The 26,401-nt window shown below is 33.2% G+C and overlaps 2 protein-coding genes and 1 long non-coding RNA gene across 13 annotated transcripts; 1 reads left to right on the forward strand and 2 right to left on the reverse strand.

Moving 5' to 3' along the window:
* Nucleotides 1-5,396: 5,396 nt before the first annotated feature.
* Nucleotides 5,397-11,695, reverse strand: LOC126724354 (uncharacterized). Its single transcript, XR_007654943.1, has 3 exons — nucleotides 11,603-11,695; nucleotides 6,029-6,111; nucleotides 5,397-5,752 (listed from the first exon to the last, which is right to left on the reverse strand). It is a non-coding gene; the product is annotated as an uncharacterized LOC126724354 (long non-coding RNA).
* Nucleotides 11,696-13,257: 1,562 nt separating this feature from the next.
* LOC126720497 (putative disease resistance protein At3g14460) lies at nucleotides 13,258-24,785 on the reverse strand. 2 transcript variants are annotated; one of them, XM_050423001.1, is made up of 4 exons: nucleotides 20,987-24,781; nucleotides 19,383-19,592; nucleotides 18,928-19,274; nucleotides 13,258-13,309 (listed from the first exon to the last, which is right to left on the reverse strand). In XM_050423001.1, the coding sequence occupies exon 1, from the start codon at nucleotides 24,696-24,698 to the stop codon at nucleotides 21,009-21,011; it is 3,690 nt and encodes a 1,229-aa protein (XP_050278958.1). In that variant the 5' UTR covers nucleotides 24,699-24,781; the 3' UTR covers nucleotides 13,258-13,309; nucleotides 18,928-19,274; nucleotides 19,383-19,592; nucleotides 20,987-21,008. The 2 variants fall into 2 exon arrangements, with proteins under 2 accessions (XP_050278958.1, XP_050278959.1); XM_050423002.1 differs by lacking the exon at nucleotides 13,258-13,309 and having other exon boundaries at nucleotides 18,735-19,274; nucleotides 20,987-24,785.
* Nucleotides 13,544-17,834, forward strand: LOC126720498 (glycine dehydrogenase (decarboxylating) 2, mitochondrial-like). Of its 10 annotated transcripts, XR_007653461.1 has the most exons (8): nucleotides 13,544-13,708; nucleotides 14,122-14,197; nucleotides 14,461-14,646; nucleotides 14,790-14,847; nucleotides 15,582-15,662; nucleotides 16,911-16,977; nucleotides 17,290-17,334; nucleotides 17,419-17,834. XR_007653461.1 is itself a non-coding variant. In XM_050423005.1 (6 exons), exons 3-6 carry the CDS (start codon nucleotides 14,572-14,574, stop codon nucleotides 16,925-16,927), a joined length of 270 nt encoding a protein of 89 aa, XP_050278962.1. In that variant the 5' UTR covers nucleotides 13,544-13,708; nucleotides 14,122-14,197; nucleotides 14,461-14,571; the 3' UTR covers nucleotides 16,928-17,834. The 10 variants fall into 10 exon arrangements, 5 of the variants coding, with proteins under 5 accessions (XP_050278962.1, XP_050278964.1, XP_050278960.1 ...); XR_007653458.1 differs by having other exon boundaries at nucleotides 16,911-17,334; XR_007653460.1 differs by having other exon boundaries at nucleotides 17,290-17,834.
* Nucleotides 24,786-26,401: the final 1,616 nt, after the last annotated feature.

Consider the following 26,401-nt stretch of genomic DNA (forward strand, 5'->3'; position numbering starts at 1 on the left):
ATCCCCCTTTACAGCATCAGATTTTGTTTCCTCCTTAGAAACCACTTCCTATATAGAGGCATCTTGTGCCAAAGGAGTGGGTTTCACTTTGGTTTGAATCTGAGGAACAGCTTCTGTAATCTGTCAAAGGTTAAAAGAAAGAAAGAAAAAAGGCCACATACCCCATTGATCAAGAAAAACATAACAAAAGCATGGGATAAGGAAAAAGGACACATACTCCCAGTTTCTTTATAGTAGGAATCTTGACATTCTTCCCTTTCCTTTTGCTGGCTAAAGGTTTGGCTTTGGTAGAGAGTTTCAAAGTCAAATCACCTTGGAAGATGGGTGGAATGTCTACACGTTAAGATCCACTCTCTCCAAAATTCCTAACACACTCCCTAATGCCAGACCACCATGCTTTAAACCTGGGTGAAGGTAATCTGGTTCTGGATGGGGAGGCAAAGGTTGGCCCGAGAACCTCTATCAACACCAACACTAATGTCTTCTGGAATTTCATCACAGGGGGCTTTTTCTTTCCTTGCCGCTTTCAAGATTGGCTTCTTCAAGGTTTTCTTTACTGCATTTTCAAGGAACTTTACAACTTTGACCTCATCAAGAGACAAGAAAATGTTGGCTACCTCCCCATCACCAAATAGGGGAAGTCTCAATATCTTATAAACATCTTCAAGAGAGGGAGAGACCTCTTAACACCCTGTAAAGAAGGTATGGGTAGTAGAATTCCATCGATACAAGAGAGAAATTAGGCTCTCACTATCCTTGCTGATGTCTAGATTGGAGAATGCCAACACAGTCTGCACAAGGTGCACTCTTTGCAAGATATCCATGAAAGGAGGGTTTGTTAACACTCTTTGACACCAACTTATCCAGCCTTTGGAAACAGAAGTGTGAGATTTGAAAACTACATCAGTGGTAGGAGCAAAATCTCCTTTGCAAGTGCCAAGTCGAGGAATGTGCTTCAAATCCAAATCCAGAATCAAGAGATCATCAGGCTCTCCTCATGCTGTGTAGGGAGGATTTGCAGAGCAAGAAACATATTTCCAATCAAAACTTTTGTCGAATAGGTAGTCTTCAAAGAAAGGTGGAATGATCCATTGCTCCTCGGTGGAAGGATTCTCTTCTCCCCCTGACAGTGGTCTGTTAATCTTGGGGGTTGAAGGTGTTGTGACCTTCAAAGAACTAGATCTCAAACTGCATTTGACACCCATGGGTTTTTGTGCTTGTGAAGAATTTTGGGACTTAAGGGTTCAAAAAAGAAAAGGATAAGGAAAAAAAAGGGAGAAAGAGGGAAGCAGTTTCTTTCCTTTTATACTTCGAACAATTGCTCTCTTTCCCTCTAAGAAGAGCCGTTCAAAAACGTGGCACCTTTTCAAATTTATTGACACATGTCAACAAGGGGAAGAGTTAGAATTTCTGACAAAGTCAATTAGCAAAAAGCAAAAGAAAAATCGTCTTTCCAGGGATAATGAAAAGGCATGATTCTTCATCAATAGGTTTGTGCTTTGGTTAACTAACATGTTTATGTGTTGCTTCTTTGTGCAACAATATCAAAAAAATAATAATAAAAAAAAATAAAAAACATATATAAAAAAAAAAAACATTTAATTATACAACAATTTTAGAGCATATTATATTGTTCATATATATTTTCATAAATATTCAAAAAGGGGGGGGGGGGTGGGATTTACATTTGTCTGGCCCTTGTGGCCTATCACCCCCTTTTCTATACTTAAAAAAAATAAAAATAAATAAATAAACAAACAAACAACTACAAAGTTTAACCTACAATCTAAGGCCAATAATATGGCCTATTTACCAAAAAAAAAAAAAAAGATTGCAGGATTGAAGGCGAATATCTTATAGGGAGCAAAGCTTGTAGGCATCCAAATCTACCCCCAAGTCAGAATCCTCTTGGGGGTAGTCTGGAGCCAGGTCCTCCTCTTCATCCTCCTCCTCACCTTCATCATCTCTAGAGTCTAAAGAAGAATCAAACTCCAAAATCAGAGTCACTGGGCATTGTTGCACTGGAGTTAGAGCTTGTTCTAGAAGCCCTGCGCCTTCTTCTACGCCTTTAGACACTCCCCATGAAGGCATTGTAGGCAGCATCTTCAGCATCCTCTTCGGCCTTCAACCGAAGTTCTTCAGAGTTCTCCTCCTTTTCTTCATTGTCTCCGTACAGTTAAACCTCTTGGGGAATAAAAACTTGAAGGGGAAATGGGAAGATAGTAAAAGGAAGGGGAGGGGGAATGTGGTTTGGTGTGCTGTTAATGCTTAGAGAGCCTGAGTCACTGTTGGAAGTAGTGGAGCTATTTTGTGGAGAGTTGGAACCAACATATGAAAGGTTGGACATTTTTTTTTACAGTACGGTTTTTCTCTGAAGAAGAAAGAGAAAGCATGGATACAAAAGGAATGAAGAATAAAGGAGGATCTCTTCCTCTTTTAGATCACCAACTAAAGTCAAGTGATGTGACACGACATTTATGAAGAGTAATGTTTGTCTACCAAACATGAGAAATGAAGTGAGGCCAAATTGACTAGAAACGCTTGCGAATGCCCCGTATCCCAACTTCAAACGTAACGAGGCATAATTGCATGAGCATTGAAGTCTGATCTGATGTGACTGCCAATGACCTTAGTCATTAACGCCATTGATAGTCAGGGGGCTAATGTGTAGTACACTAGCCAAGGCATGTAAGAATGCTAACGTGGTTGGATCCAGACCATACATGTGGAGCAGCTATGAGCAAAGGAAAAGGAACGTTGGCTAAAGGAGAGGATCTTTGGCCCATGCCAACGATGTGACCTTCTTGGAGAAGAATGAGATTTGCACCTGATATGGACAACTAACACTTGCACAAAAAGGAGATAGTGATCTCCTATGGTCAGATGCTATAAGAACACCCCTTATTGGCTAAGTTCGTGTTGGACCACTATTGAGGACACGTGTCTCACTTTGTACAATAGTTGTATTGGGATTCAAATGGAGGAATGGTGGTTTGACACCTGTCCTTATGTAACTATCAACATTCCTCATATTATAAGAGGAACATGTTGCTGAACCTTAGGGCAAGAACCAAAAGAAACAAAAGGAGAAAAGAGTAGAAAGTTTGGGTAGGAAAGTGAGGTAGAGAAAAAAACGCATCCTTTGGGAAAGAACATCACCATTGTAAAAAGACTTTCATTTTCTTTATATAATAGAAAGGAGAAGAGAGTAAGGGATATTCCCCTTGCTCACCCATGGTTTTTCATTGCTTTCAAAGGGTTTGTCACGTATTTCCCCTGTCTTCTTTACTTTCCATGTTATGCTTTCTTTTTCTCTCGACATTAAAGTGTTAAAGTTTTCGCTTAAATGTACTGTTAGATCTATCATTTACTCTTTTACAGAGTTTGATAATCTACCTTGCACATACAACACTTTTTTGGGAGATAATGCGAGAGATAGAAAAATCATATAAAAGAAGATAAGTAGAAGAATACTCAAAAGAAAATGTATAATTGTAAACACAAAATTATCCAAGTCATGCTACATAATAGAATAATATTATATTATTATATAATGTCATAGGATAATATCTAACAATAGAATAAAACAAAATAAAAAAGATAACAAATTAAAATACAACCAATCGTATCAACCTAAAGTAGAGTTCAACACAAAAACTCATCAACCTAAATTAGATGTGCAATAAAGAACTAAAAATCTAACAAAAGAAGGAATATATATATATATATAGAGAGAGAGAGAGAGAGAGAGAGAGAGAGAGAGAGAGAGAGAGTATTCACCTTTTTTGGGAGGACAAAATATGGATTGAATGGAGTAGAGAGAATATCAAATTTTTATGGCAAATGAAATGAGGAAAAGAAGAGTCTAAGTAAAAGGAAGGTGAAGGGATGAGGGGAATTGTAAGGTTAAGGTATAGAGTAATAGGGAGATCAAAAGGTAAAAGTGGGGGAAATGTTGGAGGATTGTAATTGTAAGGTGAGAAATTAATAAGAAAAAAATAATATAAAAGAAGAGAGAAAATGTTAGAAATTGGTGGATGATGTGGCTTAACAAAAGTATAACAACAATGAACATTACGCTTAACTTTTAAATATATATAAATGAGGTACTCAAATGTATATAAAATTAAACTTGATATATGAAATGGTATATTTTTATATATCTTTTTTCAATTGTTGTTATATTTTTAAGTTTCTTGACTTGTATTTTTATTTTTACAAATTAAAAATTATAAACCTTAAATCTTTAATTTTCACCCTTTAAAAGTTCACTTTATAAAATAAAATAAAAAAATACTCCTTAAAAAAAGATAATGAAATAATTACAACGTCAAATGTAAGAACGGAATATACATGTGCCTGATAAAATAAAATAAAGAGTGGTGACATTTTTAGGGCCTAATTAATTATGATTACTTATGGATATACTGGATTTTAATTTTTTCTTCATTATTTAAGTGACGTATAACACATAATCAAAATTAATTTTCCAAACATTATAACAAATAAGTATTATAAAATAACTAATAACGAACATGCGCATCATGCGGGGCATCCACTAGTACTAGTTAATAATCTAATAATTTAATTACTATAAGTCTATAAGAATTAGTCTACTATGTTTAACATCAACTAATAAGTAATTAAATAATTAACACATATTATATCATACTTTTTTCCCCATGAATGAGCTAAAAGAATATCAAGACACAGCAATACGGTAATTGGGACCAAGAATATATTCAAAAGGGAAAAAAATAGAATAATGAAGAAGTTTTTTTTTTTTTTTAAATAATTACAACATGCTGCTAATCCCGCAGATCAACCCTTTCCCCCCTAGACCCCCAAACACTTTGTGCATGGAAAGATGCTAATTCAAGGAGAAAAATAAAAATAAAAATAAAAATAGAGAAGAACTAGGAGGTTGTGGGTTTCAGAACAAGTTACACTCAAATATATTATTTTGATAAGTTACACTAAAAATATGTCATAAAATTAGTTCATATCAATTATGTCAACATTCTATAGTTTTAATTCAATTTTGTTTCTTCTTTTTTTAAATATAAGGTCCGTTTGGGTAGTGCAGCTGCGTCCGCGTTTTGGGCGTTTTTTTTTAAAGTCCAGCGCGTTATGCACTGTTCATTGGCCATGAACAGTGATTTTAGGCCAATGAACAGTGCTAAACAGTAAAAAAAATTATTTTTTTATTGTTTTCATTTTTCAGTTTTCAATTTTCAACAAAATAAGCTGTATCCAAACGCACACATAATAAAAAAAAAATCCAAAAATAAACACTTTGAACTTTTTGAAAAAGCCCAAAAAGAGCACGCTTCTTTGAGTGCCACCCGCTTTAGAGGCAAAAAGCGTTGGACTTTGCGCGACTTTGCGCTTAAGCACGCTTTTACCAACACTAATATTTCAATGAAGATCTAATGGAAATCTTGGGCCAATTTTCCACCTCTGCCTCTGAAACCATTATCTCACCATAGAAGGGAGTTTGACAACCCCAACTAGAGAGGATAGCAGGAGCAGTCATATGCTGAATCTTTTAAGCTCTCTCAAATTAGGAAGAGAAGAAAGAACCAAAAGCAGTAACTTATCTTCTGGAGAGGACTTCACATCTTTTCCCGCTAACCACCAATTCCTAAATCTCAAAGAGTGATCATCTGAACAAGTTCCTCTCTGCAGTGAGTTTCAGTTGCTCTTAGAAGGAATTGAAGCAACACTCGTTATCAATTGCCCCAACGTTTACCTGAGATTATATAGCACGCCATATTGTCCAAGTCAAATCCCAATGTTACTTAAAATACTCTGAACTTAAAAAACAAATGTGTTAGTCATCAAACACATTTGCTGGAAAAACTGTAGTACCATCATTACCTCAAAAGTCTTTATCTTGAATTGAAATACAAGGCAAAAGAAGCTCCAACAAGAATAAGAGTAAAGATTTTTTTTCCGAAGGTTTAAAAAAAAAAAAGGATAAGCTTAATGTGACTTGAAAACATATCAGACGTTTAGGAGTTCATACATGATGCAAAAGGATCAGCAGCTAGCAGCGACCGGAAATTGGTGGTGGGTTTGTGAGGCACTTGTTAACATCTGAAAGTGACACTGTAAAGGAAAAGGAAAAGAAATGAGCAAAAATTACTACATTGAAAATCTCCCAGTTCATTAAAATTTATATTAACCTTTGCATGATTTAGTGCTTCCTTTTTTTTTTTCTTTTTTTTTTTGAGATCCAAAGATTTTAGTTGAAAAGCATTTAACAGCATCTCTAGGTGTGTCAAAACTATTTTTACTACTAGAAAGCTTTACTTTGATATTTATAATTAAAAATAAAAATAAAAATTTAAACCTCAATTTCGATGTTTTGAACTTTTCTTATGTTGGAGAGAGAACACCTTGGGTGACCACATTTGAGAGATTAATATAACATATACAGATTACACTTAACCATAAAGCTTAAGCCAATGTGTTTGTGACCAATTATGTTATATTAATTGCTTATTCTTGTCATTCGTATCAAATGTAAGACTTCACTACTTAACTAACCACACTATTCATATGTAAATATTTCAACATTCTACTCGTATAATTTAAATTAAAAACAAACACTAGTATCATGAGACATGGTACGTAGAGGTAATAATTAAGCCAAAGCCATGTTGTACTGATATTAACATAAAGGATGTACCAATTATTATAAAACCAAATTTAAATTGTTTTTACAACTAAATATTATTTTGAAACCTATAATATACAAATGCTAAATTGCAAACCACACCCATAAAGTTTGGTGTCAGGAGGTATTTTCATTTTACTTTGAAGTTTCAAAATTTGGAATTTCACTCCCTAAAGTTACATACCATTTTGACAATTAGCCCCTCCGTTAGTGTTGTACTGATGTGTCTGTTAAGTGACACATCTACTTGCCATGTGTGTATTGTTGATCCAATAAAATAATGTCAAGTGGATTTATTAAGCCACATCATTAAATAATGTAAAAAGATATTCTAAGAATTATAATAATTACTAAAATTTAATTAAAAAATTATTAATTTGATTTAAACTTTTCTTCCGCACTTTGGGTGTGTTTGGATAGAACTTATTTTGCTGAAACTGAAAACTGAAAACTGAAAACACTGTAGCAAAATAATTTTTAAATGTGTGAATAGTGCTGTGGGACCCATTTTTAATGAAAAAATTGATAAAAAATGAAATTTGTGGGTCCGTGAACAGTGCACATGTGCACTGTTCACTGCAGAAAGTCCACATTTGCTGCAAAAACGCGTGAAAACCAAAAAAAAAAAAAAAAAAAAAAAAAAGAACAAAAACGCAACGTAGAAAACGTGGACGTGAATACAAACACACAGTTTATTTCCTAAGTGAAGAACAGGACCCAGGGATAAACCCTTGATTTTTTTTCTCAGATGAAAGAGTCTTTATTTAGATAGAATTATTATTATTTTTGAAAGAGACTTTGCAAATTCTCTCTTCTCCCAAAACAGATCCTACGATGGCCAATTCTCACTGATCAACCCACCCATCAACACTTACCACTCTTCACCACCGCCTCTTCGTGGCGAGTCTCTCATCAACCATCTCAAAGCGAATCGATCAGCTCTTTGATTTGTTCTCTCTCTAAACCCACAGTAGAACTCCAAATCACAACTCCGCCTCTCACATCTCTTCGCCACTGCCACCACCAACAGTGACTCATTTCTCACCGCGAATCCTTCCCTTTCTCACTCTCCTAACCAAACCCTAACCTCAAAGCCTTTCACTCTAACCAATTCTCTCTAAAATGCCAAACCCTAAGCTCTCACCTTCTCTTTAATATGAGCTTAACGAGACTCTAAAGGGCAAGTGGAATCTGGATTTATGAAGTGGAGGTCCTAATGATCATAGATCGGGGATGAGTCAAATTGGTATTGTGGCGTATGAAAGAGATGGTGGCTGGATTTGTTTGAAGTTTGGGTTTGATGGTTGTAACAATGGTTCATGTGGTTGGCTAGGTTTGTTGTGAACTTGTGCTATTCTTGTGACACAAATTGGATGTTTGATGATTATTCAAAGAAAATTTATGCGTTTGTTTAAAGGAAATTTTTGTGGTTGGTAGGGTTTGTTGTTTTGAGTAGAATTGGTTGGGTTTTTTTTTTTTTTTTTTTTTTTTTTTTTTTTTTTTTTTTTTTGTGTGCTTGTTTCCAAAGAGAATTTTTGGGTTTGTTAGGTCTTAGGCATCCATTTGGGTGTGAAGAAAATTGGACAAGAAAGTGTGGAAGCAAAGTTTAAATTAAATTATTTTTTTTTACTAGGAAATTAAATTTTAGTATTTATTTTAATTTTTAGAATATTGTTTGGGGAAATTACATTTTACCACCCTAAATTATATTCCTGATTACACTTTACACCTTAAACCTTTTGAACGCACGTTTTGCACCCTAAACTATGATATTTGTTATACTTTGCACCTCGACATCAAGTTTGTTGTTAATTTGAATGGAAAAATATGGTACCATGTGAAAAGACCTAATTACTTCTCTTCTCAATCCTTTAAACAAAAAATAAATTATACTTTACCATATTAAATTATACTCATAATTACATTTTGCACCCTAAACTTTAAATTTTTGTCCAAGTTAACAGCAAACTTAACGTCAAGGTGCAAAGTGTAACAAGGAGTCATAGTTTAGGATGCAAAACGTATATTCAAAAAGTTTTTGGTACAAAGTGTAATATAGGGTATAATTTATGGTGGTAAAGTGTAATTTTTCCATAATATTTTAAGTTATTAAATGATATGACATAATAAATCCATGTGGCATTATTTCATTGTACCAACAATACACATGTCACAAGCTAATGAGCCACTTAATGGACACTTTAGCACAGCACTAAGTCACTAACTGATGGACTATAGATTAGAATGGTATGTAACTTTGGAAAACGTTTCTCTCCAAACTAATGATTACAACGATATGTAACTTTGGAAAAGGTTTCTCTCCAAACTCCTTTAAACTCCTCCTATGTTTTTTTATTGAATGTGAATTTTGAAAATTTAGTCGTTGGATTACATATTCTTTATTCTTTATGTTCTTAACACACATGTAAAGTTTCGTTCAAATCAGATGTTATTTACTATTCAATCAATAACTTATTTTTAATACATAATTTTATACCACAAAAATTGAAATTTAAATAATTAATTGATAATATAACTATTAATCTTTGATCTTTTTAAAATTTTGCAAGCATAGATAAATATATATATATATATATATATATTTATATATAAAGCAAAGATCTCATGTGGGAGTGCAAAGATCTCATTAAGTTGTTTTTATTATTACCCAAAAAATCACATTAACTTCTTTTTACTAATATCTAAAAGATGGGCTATTGTTGAAAATTAAACCAAACCTTATGAAAAAGTCCAAGCTTACTTATTCCCTTACATATTATGACCTAAACATGATCCTTTTCCATGTGTAGATGAAAGTTCAGATCCTAACCCACTTACAATCTCTCTTTCTACCACCCCATGCGTAGATGAAATTTGAAAGCCAAGACCCTAACTCACTTAGAAGCTCTCTTCCTCCATACAAGCTTCCCTTCATACTACACACACTCTTCAACTTCCTTACAAACAACAGTTTTTAGTTCGGATTCACTGATCCTATCTAACCAAACCAACATTCCTACTCATTTTTCAAGTCTTAATTCAGTCCTTCTGTGTAAACAAATGAAGATGTATAGTCAAGGAAGATATACAATCACCCTAAAAAATAAAAATAGAAAGGAAATGTATAGTCTAACCTCAACAGTCCCACCACTCTATTCTCTCTCTCTCTCTCTCTCTCTCTCTCTCTCTCTCTCTCTCTCTCTCTCTCTCATATTGAGAGCTATATTAGGATTTCCCAAATATAAGATAATATTCAATCTTACCAATGGGCTACACATTGGAAGGATTGTCTACTAAGATAACGAGTGCTTCTCTTGCTATGTTACATGAGTAATTCTTAGGTACTCTCGGAGCAAGATGAATAATGCTCTCTTATCTCACATTTATGGTAGAGTTTACTCATTAAATTCATTATGGGGTCTATCATGAATGTAAAAAGAAGAAGCATCATTTTACTATACTTCAAGAGTACCTAAAAATTTTCCGTATTAAAGAAAAAGTCAAGTGCTATGTGATATGGCATAGTCACCAATAGTCATATTGCATTCAACTATATTCATATTAAATTGAGTCGTTTGTGATATTATAACACTAGGTATGAAAACCAATTTGTTAACGACTTTTGATATGCTCCTACAAATGATTAAGAAATTCACAAAAAGTTGGATCAAACTATTTGTGTGCCTTCAAATTACAGATTTTTTTTTTTTACACAAATGCATGAAAGTGGTAGGTCCATCATAAGCATAAAGATGATCATAAGTTCAGATAATGACAAACAATTGAGATACTGCGGTAATAGATTCTAATAACATTTGTCCTTTTTGAAAATCTAAACAATTTATAGGATTTTAGCCACAAATATTTGGCATAAAATCGATGATGCAAAAATAATTTTGGTATCCCATAATAGAAACTAGAGAGGACTACAAAAACTTTTAGTTAGATGCACACCAAAATTCTTTTTTAAAAGTCTTCCTATAGTATTTATTGTTTCAGTTTGAGACCAATATAATTTAATTATACTTTTTATGCAAAGCTTGAGACCAACATATTTTTAAGCAAAGTTTTCCTGTGCATCGCACAGATTTCCGACTAGTTCAATAAAAAGATATAGAGGGAGTTTAAAGGGTTTCTCTCCAAACTACCTTGTCCTGTAAGTTTCAGGAAGTAAAATCAAAATACCCCAAATTTCAAGGGTGTGGTTTGCACTTTAGCCAATATACAAACGTATAGCTAATAGCCATTCATAATTGATCATTTTATCCTCCAAACCTTCCGTTAAATAAATAGAAAATTTAAAAATTTAAATAAATTTTTTTTTTTAAAAAAAAACCCTTTTTTTTCTCTATTGTTAAACAGTTTGATTGCTAGTTTGGGTTTTGTTCGTAGGCCATTCTTTTTTCTTTTCTTTTCTTTTTCTTTCTTTTGATAAGTATGTTTGTTATGGGAAAATGAATTTTTCCCGGGTGGAGTCCAAATATTTTTACTTATACTTTTTGTAGCTATATACTTGTATTATCATATTTTTCAAGCTTCTCATAAAAAAATAAGATGATACAAAATGATTTTGGAAAAAAGATTTTAAATCATTGATGAAGCTGTTCTTATAGTATAGGAGATATCAAGCTTGAAGAATAGACAACTAATCTTTGGAAAAAATATTCAGTATTAGTTCATTAATGAAATTTCTTGTATGATGTTTAAATTTATGCTGCCCAAATCAAATAGAAGATTGATATTGATAGAGGGCGGAAATCTCCATAAAAAAAATAAAATAAAAATAAAAATAAAAATTTCTTTGAATAGGAATTCTTGGTAATAGCAAACAAAATTCCAATACTGGTTGTGATGGTGCATGTGAATAAACAAAATTGAGCAATAAATAGAAGAAAGTTAAAATTAGTTCAAATCAAGAACCTGAAAAAAAGTGCTTCTGGACTCATGGCCTAGGTAAAACCTCTATGTGGGGATGTGCGCAATTTTGGACCAGTCATCATGATCTCTCTGCACACATTTGGTAATAATCAATATATATATATATATATATATATATATCATATACTATATATATATAGTGTGGGTTCTAGTTAACTCAACTAATAAAAATTCTTACCATTGAATAAGAGATCTGGATTCAATCCATAAAATTTATCGTGCTCTTTGTTCAGTTCTAATTTTTGTATATCATTGTTTTTTTAACGTGCAAATGTTAATGTTTTATTATCCATTGGCATTGTTTGAGGGACCCATGAAGTATCTTCAGCCTACAATTCAAATGCTATCAGTTAGGTACTAGATCTCTTTGAGATAGCAAAAGATATCACTTTCTTACCCTTTTGCATAACCATCACAACTCCAAAACCAAAACAGAGCAACATTTTCGCCAATTTTTAGTTTCAATCAGTGTAGGTACAAAATAAGAATTGGCTTTAAGGGATCTCTTTTTTTTTTCTCCCCTTGCCTCAAGATATATTTTTTGTTCGACTTTGTATTCTTGGAATTAATTGTCCTCTTTGCAGTGTAAGTTGGAGAGTTACAGTAAGAATCCTATATATAATGGTGATGAGGGGTTTTGTATTTTCCTCATTATGTTTTCATTTGAATACATTTCATACATAAACACATATTAAGAGGGATTTTATAATAAAAAAATAACAGGGAAGTTTGTTTTCTTTTTGTCTTTTTCTTTTTTGACAAAAGTATTTAGTTTTCTATTAATCATCTATAGAGTTATCATAAGATTTTTATAATATCATATTTATGATTAGCTGGCTTATGGAGCTATCATGGAGTTTTTATGATATCATGTTTACATTATTAGAGAATGATATTGGTAGATTTAAACACTTAGTGAAAATAGCAATTTCCTAACAATAGAATTTTATTTGGTTATGTTTTTTAAATAAGAAAGTGAAAATCTCATGTGGGAGATCGTGAGATTCTGCCATGTAGCACAATTACACCATATAATAGACATCAATAATATGGAATGGATTAAAATGTTTTTATCATTATTTAAATTACAATATTCCTACGTTGTTCTTAATCCTTTAATTGCTCTTTACTTTAAGTGAAAGTTTTTAATGAACATGTGTGTGCAATTTTAAATTTTCACTTTTCATGATGAACTCATTACTTCAACTAATTTCTATGACATACTCTATTTCTTTATCTTCTTGGGATTTTTAAAAAAATATATATATACATATATATATACACTATTTATCCCCTTCATTTCATATTACTTTAATTCAATAAAAACCTATTCATGTTTTCGTAACATTACTTCATGCTATTTCTTTAACATATTTTGAACATTTTATATAATCTTTCACATGGCAATTTAAAGCATTATCTGCGCATCACGCGGGCCCTATGCTAGTATATAGAAATGAAAGAAAGGCAGGGGAAAGCCCTCTTCTGGTAAGCATTGTTTAATCTTTTTAAGAAAAAAAGATTCAAAGGATTTGAAACTTGGAAGTGCATAAATGCAGGGGTAGCCTAGCGGAAACTAGGACGGAGTACCTGGTGAACTTTGGAATGCTGCCACCGCTAATACTCTTTTACCAACACTCTTTCTCCTGAATTACCCCCTCACTTGTGTCCTCGAGCAAATGACAAGTCCTACAAAGTATAATCTATATATATATATAAAACCGAAGCCTTTGAAGCTCCCACAATTTTCCACGTCAGCATAATATTTAAAAAATCCCACAATTTTTCACATTAACACAATATTTAAAAAATAAATAATAAAATTAAAAACCCTTTTCACTCCGTTAAAAACTCTATTCACTCAAAAACACCGGATACTTATCTTTAAAAATATATATATATATATTAAAAAAAAAAAACAACAACAAAACCTAAAACAAAACCTGGCCGTCCCTACTCTAATATGTTTCATTCTCTTAACTATTCCACAATCAGGAAAAAAGAAAAGAGCGAGAGAGAAAAGATGATGAAAACGTCAATGGCTTCCCTAAGGTCATTCTCCGCGAGGTTCGTGGTTGCTCCGCTGAGGTACGTTACGATCTTTGCTGTTTTCTCTGTAAATCTTTCACTCTAATTGTTTATTACTGTTAAATCTATCAATGTGTTATGAATTTTCGCCTAAAATTTGCAAATTGTGAACCGAAATTTGGTTGATTAATGCAATGGTCCACAATTCACATAGATGAGAAAACTTGGCTAATCTTGAAGCGAAGTTTGATATGAAAAGGGTTTTTTTTTTTTTTTGACGGTTTGCTCTCTGTGTTCTGCAAGAAAACGAAGAGGTTAGGATGTAATTGATGTTATCTTGGTTCTTGGATTATATTTTGACTAATTGAAACCAAAATCCTAAACCTTTATCTTTTAGAACTTTGTTTTGTGTGTGTAATGCTGCCAAATCTTTCTTTGTTTTATATGTATAACTTTTTTATGTACATATATAGTTTCCTTGCCACCGTCAAATTCAAAGAATCTGCAACTGAAGCCAACCTTCTCTGAAGAGCAAAATCCTAACCCCGGGTAAGAATTCTGATTCTCTTTCAATTGAAAACCTACCTACCCTGTTATTATTTACTTTTGGTGTATGCAAACCCTTAAACAACTGTCAAATATGTTGAGTATATTGAACATGAAAAAATAATTATTCACCCCGGTATTTTGGTGCATCTGACTTTAAGATTGTCATTGATAATCCTAGAAAATGTGTTCCCAACTTTTGGATTGCAATTCTATAAGATACATTCATCAATCTGTTGCTATAATGTTTTTTCTCACCTTTGCAGGTACCATCAGTTGGTATTCCAGCACCAAAAAGGGCTCAACCTCTTGGTACCATCTCTACTGCTCCTTGGGGTTCTGCACTTATTTTGCCAATTTCATATTCATACATAGCCATGAGTTTTAAGGGACTCACTGAAGCCTCAAAGATAGGAACCTTGAATGCAAACTACATGGCAAAACGTTTGGAGGTTCTTAACTCATCCTTTTCATCTTTTGGTTTTATGTTTGCATATATGTGTTGATCTTGAAAAATAATTTCATTTGGCTTTCTGCAGCATGAAATAGAAGTTCATTGTTTTCTTAGTATAATATAATGATGTGAACATTACAGAGCCACTACCCCATTCTTTTTCGAGGAGTCAATGGAACAGTCGCCAATGAATTTCAAGGTATCTCAAATCATGCTCTTCCTATGGATTCCCAATTCTGTAAGTTTACTTTGGCTTATAGTGAGTCATTTTAATTGCAAAACATAGCTGGTATACAACATGTGTTTGACAAAATATCTTACTCACTTTTGCATTTTTTCTTTTTTGATAATTCGATAGTTATACTCTTACATTAGTTTAAGTCAACTTCATGGTTTGTGTCTCTTGGTTTTAAGCCTTTTCCTACAATTAAGGTAGTTTTGACATGTAGGAAAAGTACCTCTCTAAATTTCTGCCACATTTACCATTAAAAAACGAAAATGAATCACTTTGCATAGACTGTTATGTTCTAGGTGTTCACTACTCTTATATTAAAAGCTTTAATGCCGCCTATATTGATTCTCAGGATAAAACTTCAAATGGAAGTTTAAGACCTAGGGTAAAAGTGTTTGCGAACACGTGCAAAAAGGTTTTGAAGTGCTGTGGAAGGAACATTTTCTTCGGTTATTACTTTTTTGCTGTAGAAACATCTATGATATTACTAACTATCCTTCTAATGACCATTATTCAATTATAATATACCTTTTGATATGGTCTTCTAGGGTAAACATGAAGAAAAATGTTTGATGATTCAAAAAAATTTCTTATCATAAATTGTGTGTAATTTATAAATTTGTATTTACCTAAGTTAGACCATATTTCTTTCTGATGTCTTATGCTTTTTTTTTTTTCAAAAATTTTAAATATGTGTGCAGGGTATACTGTTGGCTATGTGAATATTAAAGCAAAAATGTTGTTTATACTTTGCAAGTTGAACTTAGACATTGATGCTCAAGGTATGTGTATGCATGAGTAGATTTACAATATCAGCCAAGTCATAAATAGTTGTTTCTACAATCAAGGCTATTATGCTATGTAGGGAAAACAACTATTTTAAAAACAGACATGCGTTAAGCAAAAACCCTTAAACGCCACACCCCTATACAATCAGCACATCCCGAAGATGAAATGATGTATTCATTTGGTAAAAAACATAGTAACAGAAAATATCTTCCTTCTCTCAATTTTCACTCTCACATCTTTAGTACTTGCACTTTTTGTTATTTTTTGTTTCTTCTCTGCATATACCTAAGGTGGCATAGCGTTATTATTTTCCCTCTTCAAATACTGTTTTTGCAATCCAAAGTTTCTGCTGTTGCTTTTCCTATTTGAATTAGCATCTCCATTTTTAGTTATTTCTATACTCTAGAATTTTGTTTTTATTTCATTGGCTAGGGTTCGTTGGTCACATTTTGTTAATTGCTTTTATTTGGATTTTTCCTCCAAATTTACAATAATCCGGCTTTTGGTTTGGTGATTTTAGGGGTTTAGTGATTTTTCCCTGGAACTTCTTATCGGTGCTTAGAAAAACACATAATTATTCATGTAGGTAATTGCAGCGTTTTAAAATTTTCTGTAGGGAGGTTCTTTTTATAATTCAAAATTGAATTTAAAGTCGTCTGTATATATTTTAGAAGAAATTTCCCCTTCTGAATTGTCTAGGGTTCTTCTTTCACCCTTATTAAAAAATAGATGGCTTTATTGTTTTTGTTTTTTTCCCTTGGAATTTTTTTTTTAATTTTTTTTTTTTACATTCTATCCCTGCCAGAAACAGTGCTAATTGGTGGGTATACTATTGTGGAATTGCATCGTGTTTTGGTTTAGGACTCTATCACCACAAGTCAAACTCAAAACCCACACACACGATGCAAAGGGCAAAGAGCAAAGGGCAGTGGACAATTGGGCCTGGATTTTTTAATTTGGAAATATTTCCTATTCTATTTTTTCTTTCTAATTGAAGCTCCTTTGGAATCGCAGTTCTCTCTAAATGGTGACAAGTTGAATTTATTGCTTTGAAACTGGGTTTAGTAATTTAATTTGGATGCTTTGGTCACAATAGATGGGTTTATTGTTTAGACTTATTGACAATTTTTTTCAAAGTAAAAACAGTTTTCTGTAATTAATCTTAATGAATCCTGGGGATCAAATAAGTGTAGGATTGAATGTTGTGCTGATATTTGCTTTTCTTTTTTAATCTTATTTAGGTCTATTGTTCAGTTAAGGTTTGTCGGAACCGCAGGCAAAGAGAGATAGGCCGTATCCCCGTAACCGGTAAAGTATTTGCTTTTTTTGTTTTGGTTTTATTGTGGTAGAACTCGAACACTTTAGTGGCTTTAAATTTTAAGATATTTCATACTTAATTCCATCTGCCTTGATACTATAAATAAATTACCACTTATCTAAAAATTCTAAATTGTTAGAAACTAATAAATTTAATCATTCAATCAAAATTCTTAATTGCTCTTTCGGAAATCCTATTGCAAGGAGGGGGGAGAATATTGTCCAAAGAATGATGGAAAACTAGCAGTTTATTCACGTGATTTCAAATCAATATCTAATCTAATACTATATATGTTAAAACAGAAGCTAAGAGAAAGTAAGGACCTACAATTAAGGATGTTGGGAAAGGTAGAGATAGAGTTATTTTCTATATTTTGCTCCCATGTCTTGCTGCTTGCTTTGTTGTATATGTTCTTCCCGTTGGTTGTGCAGGGTGAATGGGAAAAGGAGCTATCTTTGCTGGGTTTCTTGGTTCAATAAGAAAAAGGAGGAAGCTTTATACATTTTTGGTCGTGCTTTCCTTGGGTTTCTTTGAGAGGTTGGTCAGACTATTATGGAGAGTTGTTGGTGGTCTTTTTGGGTTAGGAAAGGATTCTGTTTATGGAGTTATGGAGGGCTGGAATAGTGGTACTTTTTGTATTTGTTATGTTACTTTTTTTCTTTTCTATCTCATTTGTCTATATTGAATTGTGCTTAAGAACAGCCAATGCTATTGCCCATTGTACCTAGATATATAAATTACTTTGTTATATACTACAGAATATGAGTAGCAAGATAGAGTTACAAAAAATTGCCCCCTTTTGTAAAATATGTTACAATCTAATTTTATAAAGAACATTTTTCTACCATTGAGTTGGCTTATCAGACTTGGAATATATGTAGTTTGTTTTAAATCTAACCTACATATGTAAAGGGTTTGTGATGTTTCATTCCTTAGAGGTATAGAGTATGGGTATGTACACTTTACATGAAACTGTAATTTGTCTTTACACAAATTTTACTATTAATAGGAAATTTCCTACTACGATTGTTTAAATATGAGCTATGAAAACAAGCTACTACGATTGTTTAAATATGAGCTATGAAAACAAGTTTGAGTAAAAAGTGAAGAAGAGAATTAATTTTTTTTTAATAATTTGATAATTCAAGAAGAGGGTGTTTAAACCTAACAAATATAACAATAATGTTATATAGATTTTGTAGATATTCTTTGTGCTTTCCCGTGCATCGCACGGGTTAGCGACTAGTTTGAGTTAAATAACGAAGCATAATAGGAACAGAGCTATAATTCTTGAACATTACGCTGACAATCACATAATAATCAAGTATAGAAATTTCAAGATTATTGAGTAAATTCAGATGTAGAAAGTTCGGGATGGGGAATCTGAAAAGAGTAGGGGGCAACAATGCCTCTTCTGAAAAGGAATCAACTTCTTTATTTTTGTAGGCAATATGGAATTCCCAAAGAAGGTGAAGACCCCACTCCATGCAACAGAGATCATTGAAGCACACACCAACCAAAAAAAAAAAACCTGAAGAATTGCAGACCACCCTCTGATTTTGTATGGGCTTGTTCTAGTTTGAGGTGGTGACATGAGAGATAGATACTCAACAGTGATATCGATCATGACATCCAAGGAGATAAAGGAAACAAGCAGGAAAGCCTTATGATTCATTATAATTAACATCAATTTAATTTTATTATCTAATAAAATAAGGTATTAAATCAATTTTACGACTAGCTGGATTTTATAGAACACGTACATGACCATAACATTAAAATGCTGCCATGTGAGTAAAGAAAACAGCAGATGAGGACAATTCAACTGAATAAACCAAACAAACATAGAGCATATCTGGCTTTAAAATACTTATTAGTAAATGCTAGTTATTACATGAAAGTACCTCCAGATTGACCTTGATCTGTCAGGCAAGAAGTACCTGAGCAATCATGGGCCAGTTTTCCCCCTCTGGCTCTGACACCATTATCCCACCATAGGACAAATTAAAATTTTTGTAGTAAGAAAGGAGTTTGACAGCCCCAACTAGTGAGGATAGCAGGAGCAGTCATGAGCTGAATCTTTTGAGCTCTCTCAAGTTAGGAAGGGAAGAAAGAACCAAAAGCAGTAACTTTTCCTCTGGAGAGGATTTCACATCTTCCCATTCACCACCAATTCCTAAATATCAAAAAGAGATCATCTGAACAAGCGCCTCTCCCCACAAGAGCAGTGAGTTTCAGTTGCTCTTAGAAAGCACTGCGCAACACTAACAACTGCCCCAATATTTACCTGAGATTCATAATTGCCCAAGTCAAATCCCAATATTACTTAAAATACCCTAACTTCTAAACCAAAAGTGTTAATAAAAAAACACATATGCTGGAAAAACTGTATTACCTTAGGTTCATCATTCACTCAAAAGTGATTGTCTTGAAGTAAAATGTAGTGAATGTATATATAGGCAAAAGCAGCTCCAACATGAATGAGAGTGAAGTGGTTTGTTTTTTCAACATTTAGGTGTTTGTACACAATGCAAAAGGATCAGCAGCTAGCAGTGGCATGAAATTGATGGCGTGTGTAAGGCACTTGTTATTTACAGCTAAAACACTGCAAAAGAAAAGGCAATCAAATGAGCACATATGGCCACCTTAAAAATCACCTAGTTCATAAATATTTATATTAAAGCATAGCATGATCTAGTGCTTCCTTTTTTCTTCTCTCTTTTTTTTTTTTTTTGGATTTCTTGAGATCCAAAAACTCTGGTTGAGAAACATTTAACTGCATCTCTTACATATATGTAAAAGGATAAAGTTTAACTACAAAATTGGTTTAGCCTAAGGCTACATCCTTACTCAATAAAATAAACATTACTACATATTTTGAAAATCTAACAGTTGAATTGCATGTTTTTTACACTTTTAACAGACATATCAAATTTTATATCAATCGGATATATATATTATATGATCTATAAGCTTATATTTTAGGCATAATTTTAATCTACAAAAACTAGCAATTTAAACAATTTATTAATGGCATAACTATTGATCTTTAATTTCCTAGAAATTTTGCAAGCATGGAGAATATAAGAAGAAGATGTAATCCAATTGTGGAATTCTCAAAATTCACCTCCAATAAAAAGATATTGAGTAAGGTTGTAGCCCAATTTTGTAACTAAACTTTGTCCATAATATTTTTACTACTGGAAAGCTATACTTTGATATTTATACTAGTAAAAAAAAAATCTAAACCTCATCCTGGATGTTTTGAAGTTATCCTATCATTTAAATTAAAAACTGAAAATTTGGCATCATGAGACATGGTGTGTATTGGTAATCATTAAGCCATATTGTGCCGTTATTAACATAAAGGATGCACCATAAATAAATTATTATAAAACAAATTTTCTATTTATTTTTACAATTACACATTTTCGTGAAATCTATAATATACTAATGTATAGGTAATAGCCATTGATTATTTTTCCTTTAAAACTTCAGTAAATAATTTGTTAATAGGAGTATTCTTTTTCTTTTATGAAAAGCATGTTTGTTATGGGAAAATGAATTTGCCCAAGTGCAGTCCAAACATTTTTATTTATGCTTTTTTTTTTTTTTTTTTTTTTGCTATATACTTGTATGATCATATTTTTCAAGCTTCTCATAACAAATTAAGATGAAACAAGAATATTTTGGACAAAAGATTTTAAAATATTAATAAAGCTGTTCTTATAGGAGATATCAAGGTTGAAGAATAGACAACTAATGTTTACAATATGAGTTCATTTAAGAAATTTCTGGTATGAGATTTAAATTTATGCTATCCAAATTAAAGAGGATTTTGATTTCGATAGAGGGCTCATTCTCCATCAAAAAACGATTTCTTTGAATAGGAAATCTTGGTAATAACAAACAAATTCAAACTCTGGTTGTGATGGTGCATGGGAAAAATAAAATTGAACAATAAATAGAAGAAATTTAAAATTAGTGCAGATTAAGAACCTGTACAAAAGCGCTTATGAACTCATGGCATAGGTGAAATCAATTTCTTTTCAATCTCTATGTGGGGGATGCGAGCAATTTTGGACCAGTCTTCATCATCTCTCTGACACCGCTGATTCAGCATTGGGCAATCCTCAATATATAGAAAAGAAAGGGAGGCAGGCAAGCCCTCTGGTAAGCACTGGAGCTTATCACACCACCTCATTGACAACTCTTCGAGCGAGTTAAGGTGTTGAAACCCCTTACCATTGAGTGATTTCAGATGTCGAAAAGTTATGATGGAGAAGCTGGTAAGAGAATCGGGCAACAAAACCTCATCTGGAAAGGAATCCACTTTTGTGCCTTCATATCCAATTTTGAATTCTTTGAGAGAGTGAAGACCCCGTAAACCCCACTTCATGTAACTGGGAAAGAGTTCATCGCAGTAGGAAATCTCAAGTCTTTGTAAATTGGAAGGAAAACCGCCATCAGCAATCGATTTGAGTTCTGGACACCTAAGCAATGTCAAAACCATAAGAGAGGGGAGGAGGGTGTGCATCCCTTCGGGCAGTGACGTTAATTTATTGCAATCAATGACTTCAATATTTGTTAAATTTAGGGCACAAAGTCCTCTGTTGGGAAAGGACACAAAATTGGGACAACCCCTGATTTCCAAACGAGTGAGAGAAGTGAGATTTTGATGACGTCCCTCTAATGCTGACAGAGATTCAAGATTTTTACAATTGCACAATTTGACAAATTTGAGCTTTGGCAGTAACTCTAATGGTAAAGACCAGAGTGAATTGGGACCCTTTTGTACCTTCAAGCTTTCAAGTGATGGATAGTAATGACCCCTTGGCAATGGCAATATCCCACAGATTTCCAGTGACTTTAATGAAGTGGGTAGACCACCTCCAGGGAGAGAGGTATGGCATCCTCCAATTGTGAGACTTCGGAGACTAGGTGGTAATTTGTTCAATTGCACCTCATCACAACCTTTCAAGTGCAGTTCATGAAGATCCAGAGACTTAGGAAGTGAAGCAACAAGCTGGTCACACTCTCTAATTTCAAGTACATTTAAACAGGGTAGTTTACTAGGCAGACTTCTGATTAGCTCGGGACATCTAATAATGCGAAGCTCTCGGAGAGTAGAGAATACTCTGCCTTCATATTTGCCTTCAAATGTATCCCATTCCTTCCACAGTGGCATCCCTGTAAATGTTAATGTTTCAAGGGATTTGAATGGCTTAGTTGCAAAAGAGCCATTCCCATAGAATTCACTGTCCACACTTAATATTCTTTCAAAGCCTTCAATTGAGAGTTCCTTAAGGGCAGGTAGCTTCCCAAGTGGAGGCAAGGAGAAACAATTCTTGCAATCATAAAGCTTTATGGACACAATATTAGAAAATGAACTATCTCCTAACCAATTTGGAAATCTTGTACCATAATAACATCGGATGGTTAGAGACTTTAAGTTTGTATGATGACGCAACTTCTCAAGCACATTTCTTTCTTTTTCTGAATTATCGCTGAAATGACCCAATCCCCATTGCAACTCCAACTCTGACAAGTACTTCTTTTCCTTCAAATTAACCTCCATGACATCTTTAGTGCAATGGACGTTTTCCAAGTTTGATATAGACAATGTTCCAGAAAGATGCCGAAGCTCCCCCAGCTCTCTAATGCTAGACTTTCTATGTTTTCCCACAAAAAAAGTACTTAGATTTTGGAGACTTCTCAATTTACCCATTTCTAATGGCATCTCTTTCAAATTGGTGCCTCTTATATCCAGGAAGCGTAGGTTTACTAGTCTTCCCATGTTGGTTGGCAACTCTTTAAGGGAATAACAATCCCGCAACAACAAGGTTTGCAAATTATACAAATTACACACAGAATCAGGTAAGCTTTCAATGCTAGTGCTACTAAGATTCAAATAACGTAAATGTTTCAAATTACCAATAGACTTAGGTACCCTTATGTTTTTATAGTTGGACAATGCTAACACTCGTAAACACTTAAAATTGTCCAGCAAATCAACTATCACCTTCATTGTTATCTTTTCAATTGTTGAAGACCATTCAAATGACGATTTTAATCCCAAGAAGGTTCGTAAACCCTTGGCTTTATAAGACATCCCAAATTTCCTAGAGGCATCAAATCCAGTTGTAAAAAATGAAAAATGGCGTGTCTTTATTGTGATTTCAGATGGATCGTCAATGTCGAGCCTAAAAGAAAATTCTCCTGATATAGATTTTGCCAAGTCATTAAAAAGGTCATGCATTATGAAAAACAACTTATTATTACTTGATTGTTGAAAAAATGACCTTGATACAAGATCATCAAAGTATTGTTCACCTATTTTTTTGACGTTTCCTTTGGATTGTTGCAATAAATCTTCTGCCATCCACAACAAGACTAATTGCTCCTTTGAAAATTCATAATCCTTTGGAAATATTGAACAATAAGTAAAACATCGCTTCAAACATGATGGAAGGTAATGGTAGCTCAATCTTAGAGCTGGAAAGATACCACTTTCACCTTCTGGTAGATCCCATATATCACTCTCCAAAATCCTCGTCCACTCACTTGGGTCTTGTTTTGAGCGTAACAAACCACCAAGTGTTTTTATGGCTAAAGGCAAGCCTTTACACTTATGGGAAATTTCTCTACCAATTACTTCTAGACCTAGATGTTCACTAGAATTTCCATTTTCAAATGCATGTTTTTCAAATAAAAACCAGCATTCTTCAAGTGACAATGGCTTTAGATGATGAGGTGGAAAAGGGCACACAATTGATGCAACTTTTTCACTACGAGTTGTAGCGATGATCTTAATCTTTTGTGCCCCACATCTAAAAACTCGAAGTAACTCATCCCAAGCAATATAGTTCTCATTCCAAACATCATCTAAAACGAGAAGAAATCTCTTCCCCGTTAATTTCTCTCTTATTCTAATTTGCAACAAATTCAAGTTTTGAATGTCACAATTAGAGAAAGTGATATCCTCAAGAACAGTTTTTGCTATTCTGAAACAATCAATATTTTCTGAAACACACACCCATGCTTTGAGATCAAAATTATCTTTTACTCGGTTGTCATTGTATACAAACCGAGCAAGGGTTGTTTTACCAACCCCACCCATGCCCACTATAGGAACAACACAGATCTCATTACCACTTGCACCATTTGATTGCAACTTCTTAAATATTTCCTCCCTATCAATATCCCTACCATACACACCATATTCTTCAGGGCAAGAAGTTGTAAATTGTCGTGGTGGTAGTGGTACTTCACCAGCAAAGGCTTTCAGACCAAGGACATCCTTTTGTTTCATTATATATTCCAATCTAGTCAGGATCTCTTCCAGCTCTGATGTTATCCTTTTGTCAAATGTATTTGAATAAGAAGAGAAGAGGTCACGTACCGAATTAGTGCCAGTTTGAAACTCAGATTCTGTGGCGATCTCATCAAGGAGGTCATCCGCAACATAAACAGCATCTTTGAGATCATCCAGCCACTTTTTCACGGCTGGGTTTGTGATTTGCTTCTCCTCTGCATCAATGAGCACGGCATCAGCAGAGTTCAGCACCACGATCAAATTCTTTCGCAGCCCATCATTGCTCCCGATGAAGTAGTTGACTACCGCAGGAGAAGCCAATCTGTCGAACGCCACCTGAAGGAATGCAGAGGCCACTGCAGGGACCATTGAATTAACAATGTAAGCGCCAGCCATGGTTTCTTCTTTGGAAGGAAGAAGGTTGATTGAGAAGTCAACGGAAGTAGTGAGCCAAAAACCTAGAAGAGATTGGTGGTTGTGTAAGCGTTTTTAAAAACTTAGATTAGGTTAGATTGTAAGGATCCGGTCGGTGGAGTTAAAAAAAAAAAAAAAAAGGTAGAGGGTAGAAAATTGTGGAAGATAGAAAAGTAAGTTTATATAAATTTAATTATAATAAAAAAGTGACAAATAATTATAAAAAGCAATTACTTAATTTATTAAAAAAAAAATTATGTTCCAAAAAAAAAAACCGTGTCTAGTTAAACCCAAAAAAAAAAAGAAAAAAAAAAAAGCAATGTCCAGTTGTCCAGGAAATAAAAGAAAAATAAATAAATAAAAGAGGCAACTTGCCTTGCACAAAATTAAGTAAATAAATAAACAAGGAAAAAAATAAAAGAAGAGATGAACTGGGCATTTTTGTTCATTAAATAACCCTATTTTCTTTCTTCAGTTTTCTCTTCATTTTGGGAGGAAAACCTTTTGGTGAGCTTAGGAAGAAAACACCTAGGCTTCACCATTTATTTTCTTTCCTTCCCACCCAACTAAACACACTCAAAAAAGTTTTCCTTCACATTTTCTCTCTAAAGTTTTCCATCCACCCTATTTCATCTCCAAACAAACACACCCTTAGTGATTGAAGGGGTATGAGAAGGGTCTAATTTCAAGTATTCAGGAAGGAGTTTTACACATATACACTTAGGATATGTTTGTTTGGAGGTGAAATACGGTGGATGGAAAACTTTGGAGAGAAAATAGAAAGATATGCTTTTTGGAGTGTGTTTGGTTGAGTGAGGAGGAAGGGAAATAAATGGTGAGGCCTAGCTGTTTTCTTCTCGAACTCACAAAAAAGTTTTCTCTCCAAAATTGGAAGAAAATTGGGTGGAAGAAGCTTCTCAAATGAGCTTCCAACAATACCCCTCATGTTGGAATTCGCGTCCAAGTCTCCAACATGTTGGCCTCTTTTTTCTTTTTTTCCTCTCATTTTTTCTTTCTCTAATACGTGTTGGTTTCCTTCCTTTTTTTTTTTTTTTTCTTTCTCCTTTGATTTTTTTTCTCTGTTACTAACTAGATTAGAATTTCTATATTGTTAAAAAAAATAAATAATAAATAAAAAAACTTATAAAGTACTACACCAACAATGAGAAGATAGATTGTGGATCTCATATGCTATTTTGTAGCAAAATTTTGTCCTTAAATAAATAAATCATCTTGTATGTCCTTTGGAGCATTATTTTTTTATTTTTTTTTTATTTTTGAGAGGGATCCTTTGGAGCATTAGTAGTATTCGATACACCATACATTTCATATATTATTTTAGAACATAACTCATTAAAATAATTCCAACCATTGAGAGTGGTTTCTCGTTTTCTAGTCTAATTGAGATCAAACCAATGATATCATCAATAATTTAATTAATAATTTTAAATTTATAAAATAAGTAATAACTAATCTCTTTTTTTCTTACAAAATATGTTCAAAAAATATAAACAATTTCAAATAAATTTTCATACTTTATATTAAATGTATTAAATGGGGTAGGGAAAAAAAAGTATAACAATCAATCAAACCTTACAAAAATAATAATAATGCTATAAAAAATTTATTTATCAATTCTTTACATGAATAATGATTTAATTGTACTTCCCTCAACTTAAGTTGAG

This window comes from Quercus robur, chromosome 4 (genome assembly GCF_932294415.1).
Source record: "Quercus robur chromosome 4, dhQueRobu3.1, whole genome shotgun sequence".
NCBI lineage: Eukaryota > Viridiplantae > Streptophyta > Magnoliopsida > Fagales > Fagaceae > Quercus > Quercus robur.

Excerpts from the sequence above, each read along its gene's own strand:
- LOC126720498 (XM_050423003.1), top strand. The coding sequence starts at position 14,572 with ATGAGTTTTAAGGGACTCACTGAAGCCTCAAAGATAGGAACCTTGAAT. Across the intron at positions 14,647-14,789 it reads ACATGGCAAAACGTTTGGAG|AGCCACTACCCCATTCTTTT; the intron begins GTTCTTAACTCA and ends TGAACATTACAG. Across the intron at positions 14,887-15,581 it reads TCCTATGGATTCCCAATTCT|GGTATACTGTTGGCTATGTG; the intron begins GTAAGTTTACTT and ends ATATGTGTGCAG.
- LOC126720497 (XM_050423001.1), bottom strand. The coding sequence starts at position 24,698 with ATGGCTGGCGCTTACATTGTTAATTCAATGGTCCCTGCAGTGGCCTCT.